Source organism: Aulonocara sp. 'chitande type north' Nkhata Bay, linkage group LG15 (genome assembly GCF_057382095.1).
Source record: "Aulonocara sp. 'chitande type north' Nkhata Bay isolate Kocher_YH1m ecotype deep benthic linkage group LG15, A_spYH_male_GT1.1, whole genome shotgun sequence".
NCBI classification, from domain to species: Eukaryota; Metazoa; Chordata; class Actinopteri; order Cichliformes; family Cichlidae; genus Aulonocara; species Aulonocara sp. 'chitande type north' Nkhata Bay.
The window spans coordinates 34881220-34897069 of record NC_141358.1 but is presented as its reverse complement, the minus strand read 5'-3'; the positions used below and the strand labels follow the sequence as shown (position 1 = coordinate 34897069).

The 15850-nt window shown below is 42.2% G+C and overlaps 2 protein-coding genes across 10 annotated transcripts in view; one reads left to right on the top strand and one right to left on the bottom strand.

The window, feature by feature from the left end:
• large1 (LARGE xylosyl- and glucuronyltransferase 1) overlaps nt 1-5868 on the top strand; it is a 68369-nt gene extending 62501 nt beyond the window's left edge. For all 3 annotated transcript variants that reach the window (XM_086263091.1, XM_086263090.1, XM_086263089.1), the window contains exon 15: nt 646-5868. In XM_086263091.1, the coding sequence (XP_086119217.1) occupies nt 646-843 (198 nt within the window). In that variant the 3' untranslated portion in view covers nt 844-5868. The remainder of the gene's footprint in view (nt 1-645) is intronic.
• Nucleotides 5869-7085: 1217 nt separating this feature from the next.
• The window catches only part of LOC147313501 (protein bicaudal D homolog 1-like), a 30670-nt gene continuing 21905 nt past the window's right edge, over nt 7086-15850 (bottom strand). For all 7 annotated transcript variants that reach the window (XM_086263088.1, XM_086263082.1, XM_086263083.1 and 4 more), the window contains one exon: nt 7086-15747. In XM_086263088.1, coding sequence (XP_086119214.1) covers nt 14742-15747 — 1006 coding nt within the window. In that variant the 3' untranslated portion in view covers nt 7086-14741. The remainder of the gene's footprint in view (nt 15748-15850) is intronic.

Here is a 15850-nt window from a genome sequence, read left to right as displayed (position 1 = left end):
TTTATAATGTGATACAGAATATTTTCAAATGATGAAATCCTTTTCCACTATATTCCATTCCATTAGGATAACTTAACTTAAGATAATTTTGATTTCCACTGTGTAATTTAACCACATTTATTTTTGTATTTTGAGGATTTGAGGATAAAGAAAGCTCAAAAGCTCAGTCGGTCAAATGATTGGACAGGTTGTATGGCTTTACAGTGACAGGTCCTGTTCTCTTTTAGCTGAAGAAGAAATGAGCATGCGACTCATTATGACTGGGTTTTAATTTTAAGAGGTCATAGGTCAGGTTTGACTGAAGTGCTTAACAATAGTCTTTATGCAAACATCCTTTTTTTGGAGCATAAAAATGCAACTTCTAAAAGTCATAGAAACTATTTTGTGTTTATAAAATTTTTATTGTCACTATATCTAATGTCTGTGTGTGTCCTGTGACAGGTGTTGCTCATTGTTGAAAATATGAGAATAGTAATTATGTTAACTGCGCACTTCGGTTCAGTTCGACTGAGAATTTTAGCTTCTTATGCACGACCAAGAGGCATGTGGCTCATGCAGTTACATGTTACCAGATCAGATGGGCTCAGGTATGAACGGTGATTCCTGAGGAATTCAGACTGAAAGTTTGTTCTTTTCTCTCCACAGGAGTATGAATTTGTGGTTCTGCCCAATGCTTTCATGATCCATATGCCTCATGCACCCAGCTTTGACATCACCAAGTTCCGCTCCAATAAGCAGTACCGGGTCTGCCTGAAGACCCTGAAGGAGGAGTTCCAACAGAACATGTCGCGGCGGTACGGTTTTACCGCCCTTAAGTACATGACGGCTGAAAACAACAGCTAGCCACCACTGCGGACCCTCATAGCCCCAACTCTGAACTACTGACATGCTCCACAGGCTGCACGAGGGGAGCATAGTGTGAATGGAAGCCTGTGTGGGTCCTGGGGATACTTTGAGACTTAAGTCCCTCAGAACATTGGACACTAAGTGTGACACTGCAGGGGCTCTTTTGTTCCAACTTTGTCATCAGTTGTGGATAAAGGAGAAAATGTGTGAAGTGTTTCCTTCTCCCAGGATGTTAAAGCTATGAATGATCGCACAAGGGACTGCTGGGGCTGGGCCCCAGGTGTGTGGGCCTCAAGCTTCAGTTATGGAATATGATAGACAGCAAACAAAAATATTGCCTTGCCATATTTCTAAGACCAATGACAGTGTTATGGCTATGTGTAACATTATGTGTGTGTGGGTGTGTGTTTGTATGTGAAGGTAGATACGTGTGTGTGTGTGTGTGTGTGTGTGTGTGTGTGTGTGTGTGTGTGTGTGTGTGTGTGTGTGTGTGTGTGTGTGTGTGTGTGTGTGTGTTCTGCCAGGACAGTGCTTAGCAGGGTGTAGAGCACTGTGGACTAAGCTTTCCAAAACTATGAAGTAACAGGAAGCTGCAGTATGACTGACAGCACAGCCCCGGCTCCAATGCAACCGATCTGCAGGCAGCAGGACAAAGAGGTCAACATGTTGACAGAGAGTTAAAAAACCTTGTTGTGACGAGTGAGACACACTCAGATACTGAGGGTAGCAGCCATCTGACCATCTGCTGCTGCTGAATTTGTTTCATGGCTGATACAGATCAGAATAAATCTTCCTACTCGTATGACAAATAAGCTAAAAGTGTAATAATGTCTGGAGACCATCCGCTTGGTTAATTTTCAGGGGATCTCCACATCAGCCCTGTAGTGTGTCTTCGGTTTTGGTACGACTACAGAATGTGACAGCAGATGGAAGCATTGTCGCTTAGTTAACTGCCTCCCATAACAGAGTGCAGCAACAAGGCCCAACAGTCAGCATTATCTATGAGTGGGTTAAATGGTTGATGGGTGGATGGGAAATCTGTAAAAATCTACCAGTTCCAGTAAGGTGAGTCCCAAACACTTTCTTCCTCACGCTCGTTCTTTCTCCCTCTGGCCTCTAGTTTGACAGCAGTTCAATTCAGGTTTTTTTATATAGCGCGAAATCACAATAATAGGTCCCTGAAGGTGCTTTAATGTAAGGTAAAGACCCTACAATGATACTATAGCAGCCAAATGAGCCAATAACACAGTGCCAGTGTGCGCTCTCTTTGTTTGTGAGGTGTCACACCATCAGTTGGTGTATCGTCAACTTATTATTGGTCTGGTATGAATGTTGTGCCACTAATTTCATGTTACCTGGAGAGGCTGTGGACAGACTGGCAGCCATAGAGTCCTGATAACAAGACACTACTGGGCATTAAAGAAAAACTAAAGTTAGATACGGGTCTAAAGACATTAGGAACACAAATCACTGCAGGAATAATTTTGTAATCAATACAGTGAAAGTGAAACTGAACGTTTTGACTTCAGTGGAAAACATCATGAGGTCAGGTGAGGAAAGAAGTAGTGAAGCAGAATCCCGGTATTTAACCCAGATTTGTTTTGTCACCTTTAAAATGGTCCTGAAAGTTGCTGACCCACTAATCATCATGTGATTTGCCCCAGGAGTCACAGTGTGAAACGGCTGTGTAAAGGTCCGATCGCTCCTCCTGTGCACTTCACACATTGCTGTAGTCAAATTATTTAATCTTGGCAATACCTAATAAGGTAGCCACCCCAGGTATCATCCCGGGGTGGCTGTAGCTGAGGATCTACTGATCGCAAGGTTAATGGTTCGATCCCTGGCTCCAAGTTGCAGGGTCTCTCAAGCATCCATCAGTGTGTGAGTGTTAGCTAGGAAGCACTGAAAGGAAAGTGCTTCTGTGAATGTGGCGTGTTGTATAAAGTGCTCCAGGAGAGTAGAAAAGTGCTATATAAGAATCAGTCCATTTACCTTTTTTATTCATTTTTATTAAGTCTGCTTTACAAAGCGTTTCACACGGGAATGAGCTTCATGCAAAGGTCATTTCAAGAAGAGTTCATTTATGGGCATAACAAATTGTTCAAAATATATATATCTTTGACTAGGATGTAGATGATGATCTGTGTTGCTTGTCAGTCCACTTATAGGACACCATCACTGCTTTCCTGTTATAGGAAATAAAGGCAGCGTTGAACCACGTTTCCTTAATTCACCCTGATATAATTATGGCTCACATTCTTCTGTGCAGCTTCGCTCAGCTAGGAAAAGACAATCTGATTATCTGAGCACAGCTGCTGCCCTTGTGTTTCCTGCTGCCTGCTGTACTTCAGTCATGAGTGTGGTGGTAAAGCAACCTGTTACCTAAGCAACCAAAATGTAATAAAACTAACACATGCATTTTAATCCACATCAGTCCTTCTTCCTGCAGGTTAGGCGTGTAAAAATTGTTAACTGAAGGTGCAGTCAGCTGCAGTTATGGATTCACTCTTCCACTTTGAGCAGCTGGAGGCACCGCGGCCTCTGTCAGGTCCCAGCCAGGATCAGAGTGAACGCGTCATTAGGCAGCAACTTGTCACTCGGTCCTAGTCTCCAAAAAAGTCCCTGGACTCACACAAACTTGATACTGATGTGAAACTAGAGGCCTCTCTCTCACACACATCCCAGTGATCTCTCACCCTGTACAGGAAGCTGCACAAGGTCTTGGTGCAGGTTAGTGTGTATGAATGTGAAGAAGCTATCTAAGTGACTGTTGTATGATATTCGGTCTTCGTCTGTTAGCCTTGCAGGGCTGAGTGGGGCTGCAGTGTGTAAGTAGGACAGTGCTGATTGATGCTGCTACCTGAATAAAAGCAAAGAGTCAAAGCGTGCCGTTTCATCATTCCTACTTCTGTGATCGCCAGTTTGACCTCATGAACACAATAAATAAGAACACAGCTGGCACTACAGTATAGGGGAAATAGCCCATTCTGTTTTCAGTAGTCTGAGGGACGTCTTTTTGGTTTGTGAAGACATTTCAGCTCTTATCAAGGAGCCTCTTCAGTTCTAACAACTGATGGAGACTCCCATTTAACTCAGACTTGGTTTGTGACCTTGGAGATGGTCCTGAAGGTCACTAACCCAATAATCATCATGTGATTTGTCCGAAGCCGAGGTGTAAAACAGCTATGTAAGGGTCCAAGCACTCCAAAGTGCACCGCACAGCTTAGACTACATTTTCATCCATTCTTGCGCCACTGCTGCCAGGATATCTGATACATGATGTGTCTTGGCTGTGTGTTGAAATCACCTCCCCAGGCACCCTTGTCAGACAAGCATTGTCCTCCACAGTAATGAGAAGAACTATTTAGCACCTTTTTATAGCGTTAACAAAATGCTTTGATCCATCCTTCCATTTTCTTCAGTTTACCTGGGTCGCGGGGGCAGCAGCCTACACAAAGAAGCCCAGACCTCCCACTCCCTAGCCAGCTTCTCCAGCTTATAAATAAAATCTCTCCAGTGTGTCCTGGGTCTGCACTGCACTACCCAGAACACCTCACCCAGGAGGCATTATTGTCAGATGCCTTTCAATGTGGAGGAGTAGCAGCTCTACTCTGAGCCCCTCCCAGATGGTCACTTCACACTGGCCTGTGAACCACTCCAGTGCGAGCTGGAGGCCATCATCCTGATAAAGCCAACAGAATCACATCATCTACGAAAAGCAGAGAGGAGATTCTGAGACACAACTTTTCGGTTTGGCTTTTAACCCAGTACAGAAATGTTCATTTTATTCAGATTTTGTTGTCTTTCTGATGTTGGTGTTCTATATTGTACTTTTATTTTTACTCTGGCAGTAGGGTGAGGCCCCACCTCACTTTGGTTATAAGACACTCGTGGCTTAGTGAATGTAACCTTCACATACTAAAAGCAAAAATAAAATTTCTGGTTGAAATGTTGCTGCCACCAACAGAACCTTAAGTCAGCCATTCCCTCAGTTGAAACTGACACCTTTGCCAAGCTCGACCTAACGACCTAGCCAAAATGTTCAGTAAGGATCTAGCTCTCTCTCTTCCTTATGGTGCAGATGATTGTTCAACAGACAGAACATGAAGCCATGGATTGTGCATTACTGACTCATTAGTACAAGGAATGATCTGTCCTTCATTATCTCCTATGCACAGGTTTTTTCTTTGTAGAGAAGAAAGACAAGTTCCTTTGGCCCTGTATCAACTTCCGTGGTTTAAGATAACGACAAAGAATAAATGCCCTCTACCCTTGCTTACCTCTATTTTTGAGTTGCTCCAGGAGTGCGACTGTTTTTACCAAGTTGAATCTCAGTAATGCTTACATTTGGTGAGAATAAAGGATTGGGGATGAGTGGAAGACAGCAATTAATACACATCTGGGTCACTTTGAGTACTTGGTAATGTCTTTTGGTTTAACAAATGCTCCTGCAGAAATTTCAGACCCTCAAACGATGTCCAGAGATTTCATTAACAACTTTGTCAATCTTGATACTCTTGATCTTGATGATACTCTCATCTTTTCCAAGACTTCTTTGGTTTCATTGTGGAAAGAGGTCCTTTAAAGTCAGACACAGTAAAGGTTCCATCAGGGTGGAGTAACGGAGGGAGCTAGCAATAACAGTCAGGCAAGCAAGCCATGTTGCTCGGCCATACTCGCCTCTCTCGACTAACCCACAGAGGATGCCTTGCAGTGGGTGAGCGTCTTTACTGTGGCACAAAAGGTCATTTTGTTTCTACTTGTCCGGTGTGGCCAAAAGGCTGTGCCAGCCAATAAATCTAAGGATACTGGCAGTCAATATCTTCTCCCTAACAAGTAATACCTGCTAAGATATGTCATCAATACAGTTTGGTAGACTGTGAGGCCATAAAGTTTCATTAATTACTATCACCTATAGATCTGGTTATCAAAATGTCAAGATAGTTTTCAACGTCTGACTGATCCCCTGACTAGAAAACTATCCTTCCACCCACCTGCATAATTGGCTCCCTGGCTTTGAGGCCAAGGGAAAACCCTTGGCCTCAAAGCCAGTGATGTCTTCAGCTTTCTGGACTTTAAAAAAATATTGTGGAAAAACCTGACCGGAGAAGAAATGGGGAAAAAAGTAGTAGTAAATGTTTATATTTCCTTATACAGAAGTTTAAAACAGGCAACAAGTTTTGTTGTATAAAAAGCTAAAGCCTTGTGCATACTTTATGAAGTGCAAATGAGGGTTTAACCATTCTGTTATGGGAATGTTTTGGGGAAAAACACTGGGATCACAAGGATGGAAAGGGCTGCAGACGGAGGTGAGAGAGAGGCTGCAGTCAGATGTGGACAAAATGATAAACTTGAACTTTTCTGCTTTTTTCGTCATTTATTATCATCTTAACATTGAGGCAGACAGTGAGCTTGTTTTTTATTTTATTTTAAGATAAATAATACTACCCTTTATCCAACGTTCAATTGGAACCTCTCCATAATGCTCTTCTTCTATAATTATTAAATTGATGTGTGACGTTTGTTTTATTTATTTAGCAGGTTCTGAAATACATTTTATCTAAAAGGTTTGAAATTAAATGATCTAAATCATTTGCAAAACAAATAAAACCTTTAAACTTCACCTGACTTTGTATTATTGTAGTTCTAGGTATTGTTGTTACTCAGATTAAACTCAAACACCTTGCTTCCTCAAACCCCTGTTTACTTTCTTCATCTGTAGTTATCCCTCTTTGTTTTTTGCTAACCTCTTCCTTTGAATATTATCTTGCGATCACATAATAAAACCGGGCAACAAGCCAACTGAGACATAATAACCACAGTGAATGACACAAATGGAGGATCTGACCAGCACTGAATGGGTTGATACACAGATAAAGAGGGACTGTGGTTCATGTTGCTCTCCTAGCAGTAGAAACTGTCTCAGTAATATTTTTGATTTTTCAAAGTAAACATAACCAAAGATATTGTGGAACAGTTCTCAGGTCGAGTCTATGCAGAAACGGTTTTGCAGTTCTTCTGGGATGACAGTATCACAGACTGGTATTATGGGCTCTTTTCAACAGGTGATGAAGACTCACAAACGTCTTCTGAGCAACGGAAGAGGGTCGAGGAACTGCCACTGCTGACGATATGAAAGTTCGAGTTAGAAATCATTGTTCAGACGTTATGCAAAACAGATTAAGACCAGTAAGAGTAGAAATATATCGGCACCAATCCATTTATGATTCACTGTTCTATTTATGACATCAATACAAGTACACAAAGATTGCATGTTGAACATGGGGCTTCATTCACTCCTCATTTGGTAACTTTAGATTTTTTTTTTTTTTTTCAGTGTTATGATATTGGTTCTTCTTACCGGGATACACTGCCACGGTCACACCTCCAAATTTTGGAGTGTAGAGAAACTTGAAGCTTAAAGAACCTTAAAGTATGAGCCACATTAAACCATACAGTGTTTTAAGTACTTTATCTGTGTCACATATTGTGGGATAAAGCCAGAGTACTCAGAGAAACCCACTCAGGCTAACGCGTTGATGCCGCGCAGCCCCACACACGGGGCGATACGCGGTAACTCGCTAACGGAGATTTGCCGCGTTAATGCTGTTATGGCGTTAACGTAGTTTTAACGAGATTAACGCTGACAGCACTAATAATTTCTTAATTTGTTCTGCGAGCATGTGAAAGAATCTGACTGAAACTTACAGGTGACAACAACATAATAATCTAATGTTGGATCAGAGTTTAAAGCGATGCAGGGAGAATGCTTGCCAACAGATATCACACACCTGCTGATATGTTGTGCCATTGCTGTTACCTGTGATCAGTGCTAAGAAGGACAAACCCTCAGCTGTGGGGAGTGAATACGGAACGGCACTGTGGCAGAAGGCTACTGACAATCTGCAAGAAACTGACACTGTTAGATGGACGCAAACCAACTTTGAATGGTATTATTTCACATTTAACCACTTGAATAATAAAGGCTTATCAACAGGAGATTTAACACTTACCAACACATCCATGAAGAAAAAGGTCAAATTTGAATTTAATATTTCATATAAAGTAAGATTAAGGCTGTATATTTGCAGATTGTAGAGAGGCAGAACTACAAACATCTAAATACAAATGAAAATCATGGAAATTTGTCAAGTGTAAGTGACTTGAGCAGTGATCAGTAGCAAAGAATGACACATGGTATTCAATTGTATTTGCAATATACATTTAGATAAAGCTGTACATTTAAAGCTTTGAAATACTCAGTATGTACACCTGCTTATCAAGTGGTTAGAAAGCAAACAGGCATTGAACACATTCAGCTGTATGACATTTAATAGTCTGGGTGCCAAAACGACAGATCAATAGCTGTTTGCACAGAGCACCCAGTATGATCACAGCATGAAAAGAAAGCATGAATCCCAGTGTTGTGTAGTACATTCAGCAACATGATACTGGAAAAGCAGATTAAAATGTTGGTTATAAATTCAACAAAATTATTTGTTTTTAAATGCAAGCAGTGCAGTGCCCCTGCCTCTGACCAAAGTAAAACTCATACAAAGTGATGGAAACTACAAAAGATACAAAATTAGTCTAGAACTGAATACATAATAAGTGGACTTTATTCCCTTAATTAAATTGAATCATTCTTGGTGGGTCTATGGATGCATTTAAGAACAGTAGAAACATAGCAGCCACTTAGTTCCATGAAAGCTAAAGTGAAACTCATCTTAAAACTTTACATTTCCACAAACCCTGGTGTGAATTTTTCTGTTCCTGCTCGTGATGGTACATTGCTAAGTATATTGATAGTAAGCCAAGGAGGTGACCTCAACAGCATGTTCCATAAAGGACAAGAGGGGCAAAAACAGAAACCACTTAACCCCGGGGATCCAGTATGGCCTTCAACAACGCCAAATCATTTCTCTCCACATGATCATATAAATTGACAGGTGCCACATGATCCCACACCAAAATCGTTACCGTTACATAATCTGTTAAATTTATGTGGCTATGCTACATGAAATGCTGTGATTATGAGCCACGGTGAACAAGTAAACTGACATTAAAGTTTGATAAAAGTGCTTCAGGGTGTGCTAATAACTGAAGTAAAAAAAAAAAATGTTTCCTCCCTATTGGACGATTATTTTTATACTTCGTGTTTATAGCTACCAGTTGATCAGAACACCAAAACTACTTTGCTGTGTGTTCATAAGAGGGAAAAAAAGTTACAGTTGCATTGAATAAAATAAATATGTGCATATATATATATAATTGCTGCCCTTTTCATAAACTCCTGTGGTGTTAAAAGGCTCTAGGTATTTCATATGACCAGCATGTGAGCATTTAAGGTAAATGTTATCCCTTTAAATATTTATCTAGACTCATTTTTTTTAATGTTCAAGCTTTCCTTGAATCTTTCTTGTCTGGACATCTAAACTATGTGGCTCTCTGTTATACACTGTCTGGAGAAGCCAAATGGTAAATGGTAAATGGCCTGTATTTATATAGCGCTTTTACTAGTCCCTAAGGACCCCAAAGCGCTTTACATATCCAGTCATCCACCCATTCACACACACATTCACACACTGGTGATGGCAAGCTACATTGTAGCCACAGCCACCCTGGGGCGCACTGACAGAGGCGAGGCTGCCGGACACTGGCGCCACCGGGCCCTCTGACCACCACCAGTAGGCAACGGGTGAAGTGTCTTGCCCAAGGACACAACGACCGAGACTGTCCGAGCCGGGGCTCGAACCGGCAACCTTCCGATTACAAGGCGAACTCCTAACTCTTGAGCCACGATCGCCCCAAATGTCCAGATACAACTAATTATTCATCTCAGGCCACAAATCCACCAATGGTTAATGTAGCCATCTTACAAATTGAGCACTTTGAAGACACTTCATGGTAAGAGGGACTCCCACAGGTTTCAGAGAGACCTCCATTTATACCACCTGTTATGACCCTAATAGGGTCTGTAGGGATTTTGATTTCTCCTGCCTTAGGTGTTGTCCTTTCCCCAGCCAACTTTACTAAGCAATTAAGGCGGAGATTTTAAGGCTGGAGAAAGGGCGCTCTAGTGCCAGAGAGTCTTGTTGGTTTGCAGCCAGGGACCCGTGTGTGGTAGCTGTTTAATCCTGTTCTGGTAGCACTTTTTGACTTACTTTTATATTTAGTCACCGACTACAGAGCCTTGTTGTGTTTCCATTCTTCTAAAGGCGATGGCGACTTGTCTCTTTAAGCTTGATTAGTTAGAACAGATTAATAAGAATATTTAATCTAACCATGTTGCCTTCACATCTTCTTTTTTTAAACCACATTTTGTTGCTTTTCCACATCCCCTGGACCTTTTAGGGAAACATGACAACAACCAACCAGTTCCACCAATTATTCATCGGATTTCTTTCAAGAGGGGTAAAAATCCCTCCAGCAAATAATCTAAGTTGGATTTCCACAACATCCAGAAAGACTAATTGACTAAATCAGGGTTCTAATAATTCACAAGTATGAATGTCTTAAATTTCCTCTGTAAAAAACTGAACAGAAAATTGGACTACTTATTGTGAAGTTCCTGAACATTTATAAAATATCAACTCCTGACAAGGATCCGTTTTGGGGGAAAAGAAAGCTCAGAACTTACTTCAAAATCAAAATTGGAGGATTTTTGAGAAACAACTGTAAAAAAAATATAAACAAAAAACTGGTATGAATAGGACTGGACTGGTAGTCTGGCATAATTGAAAGGCCACTGTGAGGATGAGAAAGCGAGAGGTGAAATTAACAAGGAGAGAAAATAGATGAAGAAAGTAATCAGAAAGGGAGCAAGTAAAGGATTCAAGTAAAGTGAACGGCTACTTTAGCTATTAGCAGTGGCTAATGGTCAAAGTGTAGCTTTTTGCTACATGTGTGCAGTGCAGCTAAGAACTAACAAAACAACAACTGTAACAACGTGATTAACAAGAATAACTGTTTCAAAACTGTGTGTGTGTGTGTATATATATATATATATATCTCTATCTATGAGCAATCATCTGCATTGAAAATGCCAGGACCGATTTTGTGACCGCAGACAGCCATGCTGCCCATCACTGTAACTTGTCTTTCTGGGTGGGAAGTAACAAAGTACAAATATTTTGTTACTGTATTTAAGTACAATTTTCAGGTATCTGTTCTTTCCTCGAGTAGTTTCATTTTCGACTACTTTTTACTTTTACTCCCTACGTTTTTAAACAAATATCTGTACTTTCTACTTCTTACATTTTCTAAACAGAAAACGTTATGTTTGCTTTAACGGATTTGGGTCGAGTTACTTTGTCACTGCGAGCCTTCAAACATCAAACCCATTTGAAAATAATCACTTGAAAGGCAGTCCTGCGTGTTTAATAATCACCGGAGGATGTTGCATAAAAAGAGAGGACATGTACCACAGTCGGGTTAAAGTGGGAAGGTGTTTTTAACTTTAACTCGGACAACATGTGTCCTCTTTGGCTTCACCGATGTAACTAAAGTGATATACTGTATGACGCGGTAAATATGTCTCTGAGTGATAAACCTGCAGTGTTGCTGACAATACTGTTGGCTTTCCCTGTTTCCTGTAGCCTTCACTTAGTTCACTTCTGCACTGAAATCAAATTGTAGTATTCATCATGACTACAAAACAGTACAAGCATTGTTCTGCTGTGATCTTCTACACAGTTGTCTCCTGGAGCATGATTTGGCACACAGCCCTACAAACACGAGTAAGAAATCACATTTTTTGTCTGCTTTTTCCCAGCTTACAGTAGCTAAACATATTTATGTATTAAATGACTTCTGTAATGAACTAACTGAACGCTTGTGGAGAAGGAAATGCAGTATGACTGTTCTAGATCAGGACAATGTGAATGTGTTTGAAATGAAAGGACCGCAGTGGATAAGATTTGACGTTCTCTTAATCTGCTACATGTAACCAGTGTGGAAACATTACTGTTATTGTGTGCCTTAGTGAGTGACCTCTGTGCCTGAAGAACTGACCTCAGAAAGCTGTGTCTCTATTTTGTAAGCCCTGTATGCTAAACCCAGCACAGTAAACTGGCCTTACAGGGAGGCTGTCATACAGTCAATGGGCAGAAGAGACTAACAATGCTGAGGGCAGGTGTCTGTAGAAGGCCAAGCTGTGACTGTGAGTCAGTCTAACGAGCGTGTGAATACTCAGTGTGTATGCTAGTGCACGACACATTTTGTTGTACGTTATGGTTAAGTAACAAAGACACGAGGACTCAGACATCCTCACTCCAAAGAAGGCGACTGCTGGTGCGTGTGCTGAAGGCCTGACACCCCAGGGGTGCTCCTTGGTTTATTTGGCTCTGCGCTTTGTCAATGAATGGCACTGCAACAAACAAATCGTTTATTTATTTATTTATGTTTCTGACTGTTTTTAGTATCAATTAAATCTAAAAAGCAAGTGACAGGCCACACAAAGTTGATCATTTTGGCTCCAGATTTTTTTCACGAACAGTATCCAGACCAAAAAAAGTATTATGACTAAAAGTAATCCAAGCCAAAGACAAATACGTAAAGAACAGCATTTTAGCCTGAGGTACAGGAGGAGTAACATGTAAAAGGAAGCACATTATCTGTTTGTGTCCAGGTGAAGGCAAGCTGCCAGAGCAGGCTAAACTGTAAGTACCGTGCAGCTGGTTCCTGCTGAGATATCAGGTGTAACAGAATTTTTAAGGCCCGTCAAGCATCTTTCAAAATAACTGTCAGTAGACTCACATCACAAGAAGCTTCACATCATCTGTCAATCAAGAAGTGGTTACACAAGAGGCCAGTTTCAAAACAGATATCAACCTTGATTAACAAGCGTATTTCTTTTCACTCACTCACTCGGTTTAGCCAGTCTCTTCTCCCAGTTCAAACCACACCATGATGCTACAGGTCATCCAGCTCCAGGATGACTCGTGCCAGGCTGAATAACATATGTCAGGTTCACTAACTTTGGTGAGGTGAGCCCTCAGCTATGCTGAAATCATTCATTCTTTTACAGATGCTACACTGTTGGCATGCCATTACAACCAAGTCTACCATGACAGGAGTGAGTCAGAGTAATGCTTAATCACTTCCGCTCAGTGTCTATGACAGCATATTACAGAAAAAGTGATTTTAGGGAAAATAAATACATGAAAGAATTCAATGATGGTTCTGGAGGATATGGTAGCTTTCCAAGAAAACAACACAGTGATCTACTAACTAATGTGTTAATAGCTAATGTGCTCTTCCCTATATATCCATGCCATACATGCAGTGTGTTCTGTGATTATGTTCATGGGTCAGCGCTTCTTAAAAAGAATATGCAGAGAAAAGGATTTCCTCAAAAAAAATCCTTAAAGGAATGAACACTGATTAACTTAAGCTAGGTTATTCATTTTTAGGGTAAATATCTGGTAAAGACTATAAATTGGTCTTGGAATGATGGATCCTTGAAAAATCTAAAATATTTGGATGTCCAGTCTCTGCTATCAGATTTAGAGGCCTGTAGAGAGCACAGTGTTGAAGGTGGGGGCTGCTGTATTCTGTACATTTCTCGTATACAAGGCACATAATTCATATTGTTTAACCCTCACATACTGTTCAGGTCAAATTTGAGCAGTTTTGACATTTCACAGCAGGAAAAACATCCTTCATTTCGTTCTTTTGCCACAAAATGTGATGACTTTTACTAAAATGACCAAAAATGGACAAAAAGAAACACACAGAAGTGCATCTTTCCCTTTGAATCGTTTCAGGCAAATCTGAAATTTGATGGGTTGGAGAGCCTGACGCAGCCTTGAGTACTGCGCAGAAAAGAAAAATCAGAAATGTGTGGCGTCTTCAACTAATAAAATTATTAAACTTTTTCTTCCTTTTAACGAAAACTCTAATCTTTGGGGAAAAAAACTTAACCAGAAAACTGTGTGTTGGCTACAAGAACACATGAGATGAGATGGTACGGTTGGTATACTATAGTATCAACTGATCATACGGTGATCATACAGTTTAAGGTCCCTCATCCCAGCTTCCTGTTCATCTTAAAAGATTTTCTCCATCCCAAACCTTCCAAACAGCCTTCAACTGCAATTACACAGACCTTTCAAAGGCAAGCGGAGGGACAGTGAACATGCATAGCTGAGTGTATGGCTATATATAAAAAAGAACACTGGGTGTTGCTAGAGATGAACAAAAAATACTGAGGGATGAGCTTTATCATGGCAACACCCTGGACAAAGAAGACCACAACGGGAGGAGTGTCCCAAGAATGTACACTGGCCTGCAGCGAGGGAAGGAAATGAAAACGAACAGCTGTAGACAATTGTCCACACAACCTGTGGGCTCCACGAGAGTAACTGAGTGCCCAAGCTATGCATCATTATCTGTGCCATGAGGATTTTCACCGTGGTCTAGGACAGAGGACCCACAGCAAAAACACTGCTTCCTCTGTGTCAAAAATGTGTCGGTTTAGAGGATATGAGACAGACTACCAATCAATGTGAGTATTAAAGTGAATACAGAGTACAGTGTTTCATGTGTCATGAGCCCCATCTAAACATGTAAGTGTCCAGTCAATGTGTAGTCAACCTGATTCATCTAAATGCTAAAAACTTTGGAAAGTCTTCGTTAATGTCCTCCTGTGAACCAGTCAGCAGTCTCAGAATAAAAGAAGGCGGGGACGTTTGTGCTCCATATAATCCCTGAGCAAAGTCACTGAACATTCAGAACCCACTGGCCACGGCTTAGGCACAGGAAACGGGAAACCAGTCTGTCCTCCTTTCTGTGAGCCCCCTCTTAGGTGATAAAAGAGAAGCGTTATGGGGGCTGCAGTTTGTTAGAAACGGGGAGCTCTGTGCAGTAGCCTTTGACAGACTTGCAGTACAGCGTCATTCCCGGGGCCTGTAGGAGCTGTAGAATCTGGGGTAGAGGGGCGTGTAGTGTGAGGAATGGCTGTAGGAAGTGGAGGTGCCAGAGGTGAGGTAGGAGCTAGAGGGGGTAAAAGCAGAAGGGGAGCTGTAATAGGCAGATGAATAGCTGTGGGAAGAAGATGGGGAGTAAGGGAAGGAGTAAGGGGAGGATGAGGAGGGAGTGTAAAGGACGGATGAGCGTGTCATGCTGGGCAGGGGACGAGTTCGAGGTGAGGGGCTCCACGTGGACCGTCTGAGACCCAGACCAGGGGACCGATAGGGAGAGGAGGGAGCAGATCCTGGCTGGGTGGGCCTGGTAGTGGGGGAGAGAGGAGGGGTGTGAGTGTGTGGAGTGCAGTGCCTGGATAGGCCTGAGGGGCGAGCGGGAGCAGGGGAGATGTTGGCGCTGAAACTGGGGGAGTCGACCACAAACGTCCGCACCCCAACCGTCCACTGGGAGTGAGAAACCCTCAGAGGGGTTGAGGGTGGGGTCTGTGCTGAAGGAGGCGAGGGGGTCTCCAGAGAAGGGGGGCTCCCTGGCATTGGAGGGCCACTCAGCGAGGCAACCGATGGTAATGACGGACTGTGAGAGGATGCGTGCGAGGTGAGGGAGGTGGTAGCTGAGGCCAGAGCCGCAGTGGCTGGGCTAAGGTGGTCAGAGGGATCATTGCGAAGAGCTGGTGTGGGGCTGATAGAAGGGAGGCTGCCAGGGGCCAAAGCTGGACTGGACCCTTGAGCAGGATTGGAGGCTGTAGTCAAAGTCGAGGGACTTACTTTGGGGGTGCTGGTTTTTCCACGGGTCAACCTGCTCCCCCGGGTGCGATGGGACTGCTCCTGATCAAAGGCCAAGTCCTCCAAACGCTGGGTGAGGGCCAGTTTCTGCTGGATGGCCATCCGCAGGAGAGAGTTCAGAGTCTTCTTCTCATCCTCGGCTGCAGCCAGCTGCCTCTGCATCTCATCCAGCTGGGTCACATACTCATCACACCTGCACAAAGCAGACATTTGAGTAGTGTAGAAAATGAACTAAAATGTAAAATGTGGAAAGAAAGACAGATGATGTTTGCACTCTAATTGGATAGCTACACATT